Source organism: Sciurus carolinensis, chromosome X (genome assembly GCF_902686445.1).
Source record: "Sciurus carolinensis chromosome X, mSciCar1.2, whole genome shotgun sequence".
Classification (NCBI taxonomy): domain Eukaryota; kingdom Metazoa; phylum Chordata; class Mammalia; order Rodentia; family Sciuridae; genus Sciurus; species Sciurus carolinensis.
In genome coordinates this window covers 82,377,017-82,393,596 of record NC_062232.1, presented here as the reverse complement: position 1 = coordinate 82,393,596, position 16,580 = coordinate 82,377,017, and the positions used below count along the sequence as shown (strand labels likewise).

At 45.7% G+C, this 16,580-nt stretch overlaps 1 protein-coding gene across 3 annotated transcripts in view; it reads left to right on the top strand.

Moving 5' to 3' along the window:
• Positions 1 to 813: 813 nt before the first annotated feature.
• Pcdh19 (protocadherin 19) overlaps positions 814 to 16,580 on the top strand; it is a 99,408-nt gene continuing 83,641 nt past the window's right edge. Inside the window, exons 1-3 of one of the 3 annotated variants that reach the window (XM_047536017.1) lie at positions 1,611 to 4,609; positions 7,393 to 7,533; positions 8,214 to 8,541. In XM_047536017.1, coding sequence (XP_047391973.1) covers positions 2,463 to 4,609; positions 7,393 to 7,533; positions 8,214 to 8,541 — 2,616 coding nt within the window. In that variant the 5' untranslated portion in view covers positions 1,611 to 2,462. Of the gene's footprint in view, positions 4,610 to 7,392; positions 7,534 to 8,213; positions 8,542 to 16,580 lie in introns of all 3 variants that reach the window. The other 2 variants (XM_047536016.1, XM_047536015.1) reach the window with 2 other exon arrangements.

Sequence of the window (16,580 nt, the reverse complement as noted above, 5' to 3'; positions counted from 1 at the left end):
AAATTATCTAAAGGGTGGGGTGAGGGGCAGTAAAATGTGTTCAGATCTCTTCAATGTTCAGTCTTTGCACCACGGTTTCAGTTTGATTAATAAGCAACAGAAAAGAGCTAGCCGAACCCAGTCAGGGACCCTGTTGGTGGGGGTTGGCGGGAGTGCGGCGTCTGCCAGGGTTTGAGGGATGGGGGCGATGATCTGGATGGATGCTGGCCCCCACTGAAGTGAAGACGCACTGGCCAAGTGCCGGTGAATGACCACCCCAGGGGCGCTTTCTCCTTTCCTTTCTTCCTTACACTACCCAAAAATGGGAAGAGAGGAAAACAGAGAAACAGACAAATCCAGGGCGATGAGACAAAGAATCGGTAGAATCAGTGGGGGAAGAGAGGAAAGAGAATGAATATTATATTCAATATAGGAAGGAAGATATGTGAGGGAGATAAACACGCCAAGAGAATCAAATCCTCATCTGTCCTGCAATCTCTGCAAACTGGAGAGGCACAGGGTTCTCAGCAGCAGCACCAGCACATCCCCTTCCCGATCTACCCTGCCCTCTTTCGTCCCCTTGTGCCTCCTATCCGGCCTCCCCCGACTCCCGCAAGGGCTCCACAGGCCCGGGTACCACTCGGTCCCGCCGGTGTGTAAGTTTCCGCCTGGCCCCTCCCCACCCCGCCCCCGGCGCCTTGGTCCCGCCCCAAGACCGGAGCCCGCTGGGCGGCGCGCTGATTGGCCAACGCCTGGCGTAGCCGGGCTCGGCTGCTCAGGCTCTCTCCGGCTCTCTCTAGACTCCACGGCCAGTAGTTTGCGGCATCAGGAGGAGCAGCAGCAGCAGTAGCGGCGGTGGCTGGCGCAGAGGGGAGACGGACGAGCGAGCGCAGACGGCAGCACATCTCCCGCTCACCATGCCTGGCTTGCCCTGGGGACACTGGCATCCGCGTCCGTAGCCCAGCGCGGGCCCTTGGCGCGTTGCTCTCCGCGGCATTCCAGCGGAGCAGATTCATCTAAGATCCGAAACCTCCCACCCCAAACCCATCTCTTCCTGCTCGCTCATACTCCACACTCACACTCCCCACGCCACACACTCACTCTTTCTCTCTCACACACAGCCCGAGGCAGACAGAGAGCAAGACAGACCTTCCGAGCGCGCGAGCGCCCGGAAGGGAGGGAGCCCAAGGCAGTGCGGTCAGTGCCTCTCCGGGAGGATGGAATCGAGACGCTCCCGCAAGTAAACTTTGGCGGCGACAAAACCGTCAATCGTGGCAGCTGCTGAGGCGGACCCAGCGACATGCGACTGAACTAAGAGGGCTTCCTTCCGCGGCAGCGGCAGCGGCAGCGACGGCAGCGGCGACACTTGGAGCGACACTCCAGCCCAAACCCAGGGAGAAGGAGAAACCCCTGGTACCCAAGGCGGCTGCCCCGCCTCTCCGGCCGGTACTGTTGTAGCTTCCCTTCCCCTCCTCCCTACTCCCCACCTCCCTCCCCCCACCGGGCCATTGAAAAGACCGGGACTTTGATTTTCTTGGACAAATTGCCATCTCCCCGTTTTCACAAACTTGATGTGGCGGCTTGGGCTGCGTCGGTAACTTTGATTTCCAAGAAACGCCGCAGCCCTTCAACCGCTCTGTAGAGGAGACTCCGTGCCCACCTCGGATCCTGGACAGACGCGCCTCCCAAGCCCTCCGACGCCAATCTCAGCGCGGGGGAGCACGCGTTCTCTTCGGCAGCCTCTGTCCCCTCCCCCTTCCTCTGTCAGCCCTGGGACCGCCATCCAGCTCAGCCAGATCCCTGGGCACACGCAGCCCTTGCCAGCAAATCAGACTCCCGCCTGTGAGCCCTCTTTTTCCCCAAAAGGCCTTGAAGAGGCCAGTGTGGCCCCCCCGGACCCCGGAGGGCGCATTCCAGGCGGGTCCTCTCTCTGCAGTGAGCCGGGAGCGCTGGGGGGAGGTCCTTGCGCATGCCAGGTGCACAGACAACGCGCTCGCCAGCCCCAGTGCCGGTGCGCTGCGGCGGGTCGGGCAGTGCCTGAAAGGCTGCGCTCCTACGCCCCTTTGAGTCTTCCCTCCAAGTGCTGTCCGGACTCAGCCGCGGGTGGTCTCAGCCTCGAAAACACCACCAGACCCGCAGCCCTGCGCCGCTGCGGCCAGTCGAGCCCGGCTAACTTTGAAGGGGGAAAACTGAGTAGCCGGGCTGGAGGGAGGGGGCTCGGGGCCGCGCGGCGCTCCCTCGGCACCTTGGAGCCCCCGGGCCCCCAGCGAGCCCCCGCCGAGGCCACCGCAACCTCAGCATTGGAGCCGGCGCGGGTATACGCCCCGCGCCGCCGGGCCGCCCTGGGCGGGACTCCTCCCGCGGCCTCCGGGGCCACGGGGCGCGCGCAACAGGCGGCCCGAGCCGGCGGGAAGCTGGAGCGCCGGCGGCGTCGGCCTCGGAGGGGTGTGGAGAGGCGAGGCCAGGCAGAGCCCCGCGCAGCCATGGAGTCGCTCCTGCTGCCGGTGCTGCTACTGCTGGCTGTACTGTGGACGCAGGCGGCCGCCCTCATTAACCTCAAGTACTCAGTGGAAGAAGAGCAGCGTGCCGGGACAGTAATCGCTAACGTGGCCAAGGACGCGCGAGAGGCAGGCTTCGCGCTGGACCCCAGGCAGGCCTCCGCCTTCCGCGTGGTGTCTAATTCCGCTCCGCACCTGGTGGACATCAACCCTAGCTCCGGCCTGCTGGTCACCAAGCAGAAGATCGACCGCGATCTGCTGTGCCGACAAAGCCCAAAGTGCATCATCTCTCTCGAGGTTATGTCCAGCTCAATGGAGATCTGCGTGATTAAAGTGGAGATCAAGGACCTGAACGACAATGCGCCCAGTTTCCCGGCGGCACAAATTGAGCTGGAGATCTCTGAGGCAGCCAGCCCCGGCACTCGTATCCCACTGGACAGCGCCTATGATCCCGACTCTGGCAGCTTTGGGGTGCAGACTTATGAGCTCACGCCCAATGAGCTGTTCGGTCTGGAGATCAAGACGCGTGGAGACGGTTCACGGTTTGCTGAACTTGTGGTGGAGAAAAGCCTGGACCGCGAGACTCAGTCGCACTATAGTTTTCGCATCACTGCTCTCGACGGCGGCGACCCACCACACTTGGGCACTGTGGGCCTCAGCATCAAGGTCACTGACTCCAATGACAACAACCCGGTGTTTGGCGAGTCCACCTACGCGGTGAGCGTGCCTGAGAACTCGCCTCCCAACACACCTGTCATTCGCCTGAATGCTAGTGACCCAGACGAGGGTACTAACGGCCAGGTTGTCTACTCTTTCTATGGCTATGTCAATGACCGCACACGCGAGCTCTTCCAGATCGATCCACACAGTGGCTTGGTCACTGTCACCGGTGCCCTAGACTATGAAGAGGGCCACGTGTATGAACTGGATGTTCAGGCCAAGGACCTGGGTCCCAACTCTATCCCAGCACACTGCAAGGTCACCGTCAGCGTCCTGGACACCAATGACAACCCACCGGTTATCAACTTGCTGTCGGTCAACAGTGAGCTTGTGGAGGTGAGCGAGAGCGCCCCCCCGGGCTACGTGATCGCCCTAGTTAGGGTATCTGATCGCGACTCGGGCCTCAATGGACGTGTGCAGTGCCGTTTGCTGGGCAACGTGCCGTTTCGGCTGCAGGAGTATGAGAGTTTCTCCACTATCCTGGTGGACGGTCGTCTGGATCGCGAGCAGCACGATCAGTACAACCTTACCATTCAGGCGCGCGACGGCGGCGTACCCATGCTGCAAAGTGCCAAGTCCTTTACAGTTCGCATAACTGATGAGAATGACAACCACCCGCACTTCTCTAAGCCCTACTATCAGGTCATCGTGCAGGAGAATAACACTCCCGGTGCCTATCTTCTCTCTGTGTCGGCCCGCGATCCCGATCTGGGTCTCAATGGCAGTGTCTCCTACCAAATAGTGCCGTCGCAGGTTCGGGACATGCCTGTATTCACTTATGTCTCCATTAATCCCAATTCTGGTGATATCTATGCTCTGCGATCCTTCAACCATGAGCAGACCAAGGCATTTGAATTCAAAGTGCTGGCCAAGGATGGTGGCCTGCCCTCACTGCAAAGCAACGCCACAGTGCGAGTCATCATCCTCGACGTCAACGACAATACCCCAGTTATCACAGCCCCACCACTGATCAATGGCACTGCTGAGGTCTACATCCCCCGAAACTCAGGCATAGGCTACCTGGTGACTGTTGTCAAGGCAGATGACTACGACGAGGGTGAAAATGGTCGAGTTACCTATGACATGACAGAGGGTGACCGCGGCTTCTTTGAAATAGATCAGGTCAATGGCGAAGTCAGAACCACCCGCACCTTCGGTGAGAGCTCTAAGGCTTCCTATGAGCTTATTGTGGTGGCCCATGACCACGGCAAGACGTCTCTCTCAGCCTCTGCGCTGGTCCTAATCTACCTGTCCCCGGCTCTTGATGCCCAAGAGTCAATGGGCTCAGTGAACCTTTCCTTGATTTTCATTATCGCCCTGGGCTCCATTGCTGGCATCCTCTTTGTCACTATGATCTTCGTGGCAATCAAGTGCAAGCGCGACAACAAAGAGATCCGAACCTACAATTGCAGGTAGAGCCAACTTTTCTTTCTTTTCTTCTTTGTCTTGGATGAGTAAGGTGTGAGTATCTGTGTCTCTGTGTGAAAACCCCAGTGCTTTTGTGTCCCACTTAATTGCATGCAGCATACTCACACTGCTTCTTTGTGGAGGGTGAAAAGTTTGTGACAGTCCAAGTTGATCAATTCTTTTGATCTGACAATTTGCTGGAAGACAATCATTTACTGTTTGAATGGATTCTGTCACATAATGATGATAAGCAGAAAAGCAATTATCATTTTAAAATTTGCACAGCTGTCTCTATGAAATTATGGGAAATAGGGAGAGGGGGAGGGAGGGAGAGAGGGGAGAGAGAGAACGGGAGAGAGAAGAAAAGAGATAAGAAGAGATGAGACTCATATTTTCAGGAAAACCATAACCTGATTTCCAGGGCACAGTGATTTGGAGACAGGTACTGAAAGGAGAGGGAGTGCTGGCAGCTGCCCTCTTTTGCTGCAGAGATAAACTCTGAAGAGTGCTTGGGAGTAGGAGTTTAAGTTGGGAAATAGAGAGTAGAGGAAAGAGGGAACAGGGGTGTGTGGAGAAGCAGGTGATTAGTGTTTTTAAGTCTGTTCTTAGTTTGGTTTGATCTAATCCTTAAACATCTGGTTATATAAAGTGCAATTCTGTCAGGCATCTGTATGTTTTCAAATATCTGGTTGGTTGGTGTGTCCCAATAAGGGACAAGACTTTGCATCCAGATGTTTCAGTAAAAATAGCAATCTTTGGAGTTGATGATGCTTTCTTCTTATGTGGAACTGTGCTGTGGCATTAAGATCTGGTTGCTACCAGTGGATGTCACTATGGGCTGTTGTGTTACAATTTCTCTCGAAGTGTGTGCAGGATGTGTACATTGGGGCAGGGGTGAGAAGAGATGAGGGGAAGAGCAAAGAAAAGAGAAGAGAAATGTGGAAACTCAAATGAAATATAACATTTAAAAAACAATCCTGATTAGCACATTAGAGTGTCTGCTGAAGTTCTTCCTTACAATTGGATAGAACAAATGTCTAAGAATTTCTAAAATCCAATTTAAGATAATATATAATTTTTCCAGCAGTGTCTCATCGAAACAGTTGAAAACAAAGTTGTTTCTTTACTTTGCTAAAAATGAATGATGCTGCTATTTCCAACCAAGGTGTGTGTGTGCTTTCAACACACCTACACATCCAGTGTGTCTTTTGTGCCATCTGTGCTTGCATGTTAATCAGTCAAAATATGTTCCTGTAGGTCAGATTTGTAGTTGACACCATCTGAAATGCACACTTCTGTGAATCAGAGCTCCCTGAATATGTAACAGCCATGCAATTATTGTTTCCCTTTTACTATTCTCTGCATTACACAAGTTAGTAGACAAATGCTAACCACACATGAATATCAATCAGGTGCCATAAAAGAGCAGCTGCAATGCCTCATAAATGCTTTAATCCTGTTACTAGTGAAATGGCCATGACTTTTCTTTCCTTCAGCACCGAGTCATTCCAGATGGGAGAAATGGAAATTAATATTGCTCTTACCTTTGAAACCTGTGACTGCCAGTGGCGATTTTTATAGGAGAAAAATGCTGGGTCAATAAAATTTTATTTATATGGAGATAATGGTAGAGGGGGCTCTTTTTAAGCCATTTTCTCAGCATAAAGTAAATGCATAAGACCCTTTCCTTGATGAAAAAGAAATCAACTTGAAATAAAGATATTGAAGGCTTTGCCACCTCTTGGTGATATATGACTAGAAGTGAGAGCTCTTTCTGAGTGCTTGCCAGGGAGATCATTAAAACAGGGAGGAGAGCATTTGAATTTGGAAAAAAAATGCGCAAATCTCAGTGCTCTCCAACTTCACCCAAATGTGTATTTTGTAAAGCACTCTCTTCCCTGTGATGGTTTGGGATTAATGAAGTACAGTTTAATTAAATAATTGGTCAATACAGAAAGGGCTGTGCAATGAATGCCTCAGCTGAATAATTGGACGGGGCATTGCCAAACTTACTCATCATGGGTAAACAAAATGATTAGAACTTCCCATTGATTCTGTAAACAGATTAGAAAAGAAAATCAACCCTATTCCTGGGGTTTGGGGGAATTTTATCTGCTCCCAAGCCTCAGTAACATCAGCTTGCCATCACTGCAAGTCTGCCTGGGCACGGAGTGAAAGGGTGAGGGGAACTCAACTGCTTAGCTCTAGGTAGATCCCAGGGACAGAGCAATTATTTGCCTCTGTAGATATGCAGTCTCTCCATCTACTCAGACTTTTTAGAAACCTAAAGTTCAGGAGCGTATCTTTCCATGTGATTAGGCAGAGGTTTCTTGTTCTCAGCTTCTGCAGAGCCTCTTCCTGAAATGCATTCATTTATGAGACTTGCAAGATGATCTGCAATTGCTGCTTGAATTGGGCTCCCTTTTTGTATTCAGACAATTAGCTTTGTCGAGTGAGAATACAGGCACAGTCTTTCCCTTGTAAAGATCAACCTGTATTATTTATTAACCCTATTGTTTTGCTGATTATTGCCTAGCAATTGAATTTCCAAACAATAAGCTGAAATCATTATGTGCTAAGTAATAAGTGACATTGAGAATCTGCCTACATTTTAATGTATTTCTTTTGACAAGTCTCTTAATGCTTGGTGTCTTTGGTGCACGTTGCTGGGTCTGTGTCAGTGTTAATTAAATTGAGCTCTTTATGTTCCAGTTGCAGCACAGCTGCTTGTAGGCACACCTGAATGGAGAAGGATGCTGAATGCACTAACCTTTAAATTCCTTTGCAGTAATTGTTTAACCATCACTTGTCTCCTCGGCTGTTTTATAAAAGGACAAAACAGCAAGTGTCTGCATTGCATCTCGGTTTCTCCCATTAGCGAGGAGCAAGACAAAAAGGCAGAGGAGAAAGTGAGCCTAAGGGGAAAGAGGTAAAAAGGCATTTCCCCTCATTCAAATGGGTTTGGCTATCAGATTTCTCTGGCAGAGGAGGGGGCTGGGTGGAGAGTAGAAGGGAGTTGGGCTAGGGCAGGGAGGAGGGTGTGGATGAGAGGAGTTGAGAAGACTTCAAAGGACAGGTTCTGAACTACCCCAGTCCAAAATTGATCAGGTCAATCATAGAGGAAGCTGATTAAGGAAGTTTGCTACATGGTAAATGCCTGGAGGAACTTGCAAGCAGTTTATTTTTTATTTCCCTCCATCTCGTCTTTCTGTTAAATTGGGACTTGCTTCTCACTTTACCCAGAAGTTGTTTTGGGTTCCAGGGAAGCTCCAGATTTGAGCATTTTAATGCTTTCTCTCCCATAGGCTCAACTTTCCCCATCCTCCCACCCCTGCTCACTGGTCACTCAAATGAAAAATTCCAGATCCAAATTATAGGAATTTTTTTTTTGGGGGTAGGGGGAGGTTACTATGTTTAATATGAAAACTTCATGGCCCTCAGCTTGTTTTCGCATGTGAAAAGCACAGGGAGAAACCAGATGATGTAATGCGCCAGAATAAGGAGCTGGAGCGGAGATGGGGTGCAACCCTCTGGGATGCTTAATGTTTATTAATCAGTGCATGGTTTGGGAGGGTGTTATCAATTCATGCTGCCTTTTCTGTCACTTAGAATCGCTGAGTACTCCTATGGGCATCAAAAGAAATCAAGCAAGAAGAAAAAAATCAGTAAGAATGACATCCGCCTGGTACCCCGGGATGTGGAGGAGACAGACAAGATGAATGTTGTCAGTTGCTCCTCCCTGACCTCCTCCCTCAACTATTTCGACTACCACCAGCAGACGCTGCCCCTGGGCTGCCGCCGCTCTGAGAGCACTTTCCTGAATGTAGAGAACCAGAATACCCGCAATACCAGTGCCAACCACATCTACCATCACTCTTTCAACAGCCAGGGCCCCCAGCAGCCAGATCTGATCATCAATGGTGTGCCTCTGCCTGAGGTGAGTGCAGATGAGTGACTCTGTGAGGTCTTCACAGACCTCTTTTTGAGCTGTCCAGTACACCATAGACTGTTATGCTAGCACAACCCCATGCAGGGGGGTTGGAGAAATTCTCTGCACAAGCCCATTTCCATACTTTGCTTTGCTAACAGTTTTTCTTGGGGCAAAAGGTAACCCAACATATACTTTTGTGAGCAGGTGTTGTGAGCAGGAACACAAAGTCTAAGCCTGTGAAATGCCAGTATGGTGTCCTGGCAGAATACAAGTTTTCTCCACCTGTTGCAAATATGGCATGCTTGACAGCCAGTGGTAACAGTATGCCAGTTGAAATAGCTTAGAAAGAGTCACCAAGTAGTGTTGAAAATGAATGAAATCCGTCTAATGCTCCAGTGGGGGCATAGTCCTCCTGTGAGAATTGTTCAGTCTCCTAAAGCCCCCATTTTCTTTTTACCCCCCTCACACCACTGTTCTGTAGCATCTTGCAGAGAATCTGGATGAGTTGGTTAATGGGAGGCAAGTAAGAAAATAAAAGTCACTTTGCCACTTCTTAGCAGTTCTGGTAATAACATTTGACAGCTGAGGAGGTTGAAACTGTCACTAATAAGAACATTTTAGGAATTAGCTATGCATTTGAGTTAATTCTGTTTCCCTTTACTGTGAATGAATGTTTCCAAATGGGAGGATTTTAAAAATTACAATGTGGTCAGATGCTTGCTGGCTATTGAAATATTTCAGGATAGTAGGGTGATATTCAGATGATGGTGGGTGATTGGCTGGGTGGAAGGCTATATTTTATGTTGTTTTCATTTTTCTATGAATTGCCCAATTCCTTCTTTGGTTAGAATTTTGATGCACTGGGAGGCATATGCCCTCTTCCAGGCCACTAATGAAAGGAATATGGTATGCTTGGAGAATAGTTCCACATTTTTCAAAGCACCTTCACAACCGTTGTCTCCTTTGATACTTGAAATCAGATATCTTGATAGATTATCCTTCAATTGATGAAGAAACAGAGGTCCAGAGATGCTAATGAATTTGCTAAGATTCACAAAGCAGGTCATCAAGAGAGGGAGGGCAGAACACAGGGTGCTAAACTTCTTGGAAAGAACTGTTTTGGTGATACCTTCCTCTTTCAGAAATATTTCCACTTGATATACCCAGGATATCATGCTTACATAAAAGGGTCACATAGTGTTTATATCAATTTTGTAGGGCAAAGGGATCTTAGGACCACTTACATTGATTGCTTCCCCTGAAAAATAGTTCCCACCAGAATTAATAGCTCAAAAAAAGCAGTACTTTTAATGAGCAACTGGAGGTATTTTGCTGGCAACAAAAGCACCAATATTTTAAATTAATAACTCCATAAATAAAAATTTATTGAAAGTCTAGTATTGTGCTAGACAGGCTAGTTATAATTATTAACATTCCTCAATACTATGAGGACCGAGATCATAGACAACTTGGAGGATCATTTGTAGACCACCAATAGTTCAGCAGTGGAGAGGGAGAGAGGTAGTTATGTGTAGTGGAGCCAGACAGATCACAATTTTGAATCCAAAGGTCACTTCTTGCTATGGGGTGTGATTCTCTGTTTCATCATCTACGAAAGGGGTACATTGCCATGCAAAGTTGTTGGAAGGGATGATATGATGTTGTGTAGTGCAAAGAGTCTGATTCCTAGGTGCTCATAAAGTGGTATATTTCTTTACTAGGCAATTGGGGAATCACTGTTGCCAATGGTGTGTATACCTGAGTGTTTCTCCGTGGACACTTATCTTATAAAAAAAGAGGAATTTAAGCTGGTTCTATATGATGATACCTACAAAGTGGTATGGCTGGACTCTTCACACTGATCATTAAAAAATGGAGGTGAAATATGCCACGGTTGTGTATTTGTTGCTGATAGTGTTCTTACTTAGAGAGATGGGCAAAAGTATCGAATCCTGAGGACTTGGTGATCATTTATGCAATCAGTTCAAGGCACCAGAGAAATGCAAGGCCTTGTGTCTATGAAATAATTCAAGAGGCAGGAGATCTACAACTATGATCACATGGTTTTCTTAAGAGCTTAGTGTCCTGTCTGAGATTCTCCTATGGGCAGTGTGAAGAATGTATTGCTTCAAATATTTAGAAAAGCTAAGGTCTCAGTTCTGATGATGTTCCTGACTCACAAAGCCAGATGTTCTACTTGTTTAATTAATAAAATCACACAGAATTGGTGTGTAGGGGTAGGCAGATCCATGATAGCATGTAATAGATACTGTGAAGTTAAGTTGTATTTCCAATATGCATTCATAAAGCATTCAATTGACAACCCATTTAGAAAAGGGCAAAATCCACTCAGCCAAGCACAGACCAGGCCATTTGACCTGTATCTGTCACAAAGTCCTGCATGGGGAGGATGACACTTCTTCATTTATTTCATATTAGAAGCCCTGAATGTGAACTGAATAGAATACTTAAGTCCAGTAAAGCTATAGAAGAGCAGGAATGGTTGACTCATTTGTTCAACTGGTATTTGTTGAATGTCTACTCTTTGTAAAGTACTGCTCTAGGATCTGGAGTTACATAGATGAAAAAGACAATGAATGTACATTCTAATAGGGAGATAAGCAAGTAAATAGGTGATTTGCAATATGGAATGATAAATACTAATATAGGGTGCAGTGGGATTCCTAGGATAATAGTATCCTGCTATATTCCCTACCTTTTCTTTATATTTTCCTCATTACTTAAGGAATCCATCCAAGAAAACAACATTTATTCAACAGTTATGGAACTGAATAAGTTCTATGATGTGATAAGAGTCTATGAAAATTTCTATTGTATCATGTCACTTATATTGTCTTTCATGCTATTTAGTGAAACCATTCTTTCATTTGTTCATTAGTACAACCCACTAGCATTTATTGCACATTTAGAACATGTCAGACACTGTACTTACTCTTTTCTATGGAGACAACAATAATACACTTGATCTTTGACCCCAAGCAGTTTATAGGGAAACACCCAATAAACAGATAATTTCAATTCAGGATAACATCTCTTTCCTGAGCATGTTACAAGATTGGGACACTGGACTCCCTTTTGTGACAAACCCACTTGCTTCATTGCTGTAGAGTCTGTTATAGCACTTACTTGGAAGGGTATTATACACCAGTGGAGTCAGAACTACTGTGCACACTTCCTGTGCTGCTTTACTTTATTGCACTTTGAAATTCATCACAGGAGTATTAAATCAAATCAGTAAGCATTTTCAGTGCATCCACTGTGCTCAGCTGTGTAGCATGTACCATGGGAATTCCAAATAAGCATAAGACGTAACTTCTGCCCTCAGAGAGTTCACAGTCTAGTTGGGGAGCTAAGATCACCCATATGATTTCACTTGCAAGTAACATAAGATAGTTTCTTTTTTCCCTTTCTTTTTTTCTTTTTCTTTTCTGTTTTCTTTCTCCAGGTACTAGGATTGAATCCAGGGCTGCTCTAACACTGAGTTACATTCCCAGCCCTCTTTAGTTTTTATTTTGAGATAGGGCCTCACTAAATAGCTGAGACTGTCCTCAAACTTGTGAACTTCCTCTGTCTCTAGAGTCACTGAAATTACAGATACATCCCACTGTGCCTGGTCAAACTGTCTTAAAATATAAGATAGTTTCTAATCACCTGTTATTTTATAGGCTCCTTCATACTTCCTTCTCCTGCCATTATTTTTATGTAAGTTTGCTGTTGGACTCTCAAAGTTTGGTGAATTGAGGTTGACTTTTATTTTTGGTGGTGCTGGGAACCTAGGTATGTGTTAGGTAAGTACTCTGACACAGGGCTACACCCCCAGTCCTGAGGGTGGCTTCTGCATCAGTGTGCAAACCTAGATGCATCGGAACAATGTTCACTATTGATACTATAAGGAACATGACTTTGAATGCACTTAGGTAGGTATGGTAAAGGGAATGGAGCACTAGAGTAGAGAATTTGAATTTAACTTCTCATATGACAGAGATAATCCTGCATAGAATTTCATATCATTGTTTACCTGTCCTCTGGTGTTGGTTGGAAAGTTGGCTATGTGGATTTTGTGGTTTTGTGCACAAATTTGAGGAGGCAAGGTGGAGGATGCCTTTGTTGTTTACAGAAGACTTTTGCAGAATTATTTATGCTAGTATTTTTCAAATATCTTGAATTGGAGGGTGAAATTTGAATCCTTGGTGTCCTGTTTCATTAGTTCACAGATGTTTGTGTGTGTATGTGTGTGTGTGTGAATGAGAGTTTGCTCTGTGTGTGTGTATACAGGGAGAAAAAGTGAAGAAAGAGGAAAAGTGGTTGAAAAAGAAGATGAATAGAGAAGAAAGAGTATGCTTTTAACTTTCATAAGATTTTTCTAAAATATTTTTGTTTTGAGTGCTACTTAGTATGTCATATAACATTTCTGCTGGGAAAGGAGAATTGGGTAGGGTCTTTTCCTGACTTCAGGAGTGTTGAATGATAAAAAATACTCATTCTTTTTGTGTGGCCTACTTTAAGTTTTAGTTTTCTGATGCTGAATGTTTTTAAGCTTACAATTCTAAAGGAGTGAGTGTAGTAGCCAAGACCTTGTAGAATTCTATTCATACATAGGTACATAGGGATTTAGATTTTGGTTTCAATTTCAATCTCATCTTGAGTTTTCCTCTCCTCCCCTATGCTGGGGATTGAACCCAGGACCTCTTGTCAGGAAAGGCAAGTGCTGTACCACTGAGCTAAATTCCCAGCCTCTTGAGTGTTTTCCGTATATTTCCTACCTTTGCCTGAAATCTGTAGCATCTTTGATATGATTTGGCCTAAAGGTTCTGTGCATGCTCTGCTGTGGTCATTCATGCAATAATTTCATAAGTAGTTTATGTAGTAGCAGTGGAAAAGATTAGAGAACAAGGACATGTGTGGCAGGCTGAATTGAATGCTTCCAGTTATCCTGTAAAAAAGACACAAAGTGTCTGAATGCATGGTTATCTTCGTGCAAATAATAACAATAAAACCTCAGTTAGACTGTGAAAAAAAAAAAGAAAGAAATATCTCAGCATATTTTGGACCTTAAAACAGAATTAAAATTTAGGGATTTGCAGTGATTAGAGTGAAACTCTGGGCTAAGGACGGCCACAAATCTATCACATGGCAGATTGAGGAGAGCACTAGAAAATTAATAGGTATGATGAAGCTGGTTTGGATAGCATGAAATGATACAACATATCACTACCAATGAAAACAAACCCTCCAGTGAGCTTGCTTTTATAAAATTTTAGTTTCTTTATTGTGATGGGGTCTTGGAATGATTTAAATCTTAACTCTTAAGATAAAAGAATAATCTTCAGGCTGCAGGAGGAAACAATAGAAAAACAATGCAGCCCACATCTGTCCAAGCATGCTCACTCCCTCTTCTTCAAAAATCAAGGGCTCCAATTCTACTGTTAGACATTCTAGGGACACACATTGCCTACATCGTACCTTTATTTGCCCTGTTACACATCTAGCTGAGGCAGTGCCTTTCCCAGCGGGGATCAGCTTGCAAGATGTGTTCCAGAATAAACTGTTCCTCTGTCGTCTCCATGCAACTGCTGCAGAACTGAGTTAGTTTACATTAGTATTTGCTAATTTATTATTATCATTCCTTATTGGCAATTAGCTGGTTACCTTAGAGATCACCTCTCTCCCTATACACCTTCACTAAAGTTGAGCTCAGCCAGAGTGTTTGCTAATGATCCTGAGATTTCTCTCCCTAGGGTGCTGGAGGCAGGACATTTTCCAGAGAGGCTCTGAGGCGTTGGAATTCTTCTTAACAGAGAACCACTTGTTTTTGGCCTCAGTAGCCCCACCTTGTTTTTCTTGACTGTCGTACTTATGAGGTGGGAGGAGCTGGAGACCTCTCCCTCCCTCACCTTGCTGAAGTCTGCAATAGCTTCCAAATATTGTGCCCAGAGGCTGAAACTAAGGGTTCAGGGAACTGCTTGTTAGGAATTAGAGGACTGAAAACAAAACAAAAAATAAAAAAGTATAAACTGACCTCCTTGCAAAGCTGGAGTCTTTCATTTATGGTGTTGCAGTGGATCTGAGGAGTCTGCTTGGAATTTCAGATGTTGACCCCTCCACATATGTCTCAGCTTCCAGGGCTTAGGGAGGCCATGATTTGACTGGATCAAGTGCCTCAGATGTGGGTAAATGAAGTCATTTATACAAGAGTCCTGCATATGAGAGGTGGGAGGCTGGCTCTGGAGCAGTCATTTTCCCCTTCTGAGAGGAGACTTGATTTCTTGATGTGTGACTGGCTGGCCTTTAATGCGAGCTTCATTTACTTCGAACAATTCAGAGGCTTGAAGTGAAAGTCTCAGAGGATCAGTTGTTTGTGGAGGGAAATGCTCTTCAAGTTACATTTCCTCTTTAGCTGTTGTGTATTTAGGAGTGTTTTTTGTGTGGGCAGCATAGTGGGGTCACTCTACTTGTGGTGGGCGTACCTCGTGTGCTAGCGCCTCCCTGTGTCACTATGGGGGAATGATGAAAGTCCTGCAGCTACAGGAAGGGTAGCTCTGCCAGCTTCAGGAGCTTGGGCTCCCATGCAGAAACTTCCTTTGCAGAATTTGTTTAAAAATATTAGCTAGGACCATGCAGTTTCATAGCATTCCTGGAAGAATTGTCAGAAGGGACCAGTGTTTCTTTCTACTATATGAAAAATGGAGTTAGAAAAGGCAAATGACTTGCTCAAAGACAGAACATTTGCAACCAAAGTACACTCCATATTTCTCGACAGTAGTTCCTCAGGTGCATCCTCTAAGTGCTTTGTGTCACAGAAGAGAAAACCTGACTGGGATCTCCAGGAGGATCTATGGATACATCTTTGATGGTAGTTGGGTTCCTGAAAAGCTGTTCAGCCAGAGAGTGTTTGTTTTGTGAATTAGACCCCATGTTAACCACAGTGGTGGCATTCTATATTTAAAGAAACCCTGTGGTGTATTTTTTTTCCTAGAGGAAAAGTGTCCTTGTATAATGTGAGTAATCAACTCATAACTGGTTTCCTTTGTAAGACTTTATTTTTTGGCATATCTTACTTGCTTAAAGTGAGTTTCATTACATTGAAAAGATTCACACAACCTTTGTGAGGTGGAGTAATCCCTTATTTCCTTGACTGATATCTGGCCCTTGAATTCTTACTGGTTAATTTCTGTTTGATTTTCATTTAATTTTAAAATGTGAAATTATATAACAGCTAAAGTATACAGAAAAGACAGTATACATGTCATCCTGATTTTAAAAATGTTGACAATTCATATTTGTTCCAGATTTTAAAAAATGAAATAAAATGTTACAGTGTACCCCCTTTCCATCCTGTTGTGCTTCCTCCACTCTTTGTAGGCCTTTTGCTCATAGAATAGAAGCCCACCACAAATGTTTTTAATGCTTTATGCCCTCTCTTCTTGAACTCATTTATGGAAAGATGTGGTTCCAACTTGCTCTGCCAGGTTCTGAAAGTTCCTCAAGTCAATGAGGGTTTCCTGGATTGGTGGCGCCTTAGAATTACTTTGGAAAATGAAAGGAGTCTCTTAAGACTTTTCTTTAAATTCAGCCTTTGAGAGAATATTACTTTTCATGAAAAAATTGGGAGTGAGACAGAGAGATTGAAATACAGGAGCCAGGAGCAGTTACCTTGAGAGTTCTGAGCAGACTGTTTGGGATTGAAACAGGTAAGAATTTCAGTGTCAAACCTGTGTTCTCCTTGAGTTCAGCATTCATGGACTAGCACCAGGACTTCTTAATGTCAGATGTTTAAGTACTGCCTTCATGTGCATAGTCTTCTGATGCTCCATTAAGTCTTTGAGTGCCAAGGTGGCCAGTTTTCAGCTTCTCCCACTGGGCCCCATCTGGCTGCTGTTCTGTGGCAGCTGCTCTCCTTCACTACCACCAGCACTGGCCTTGGCGGCTTTGCTTTCTGGATTATGTTATCTCCTAAATCTGATATCCAGAGCATGAAGGGGCACCTCTTCTTAGATTGTGTAGTTTGCTCTTTCAAATAAAAT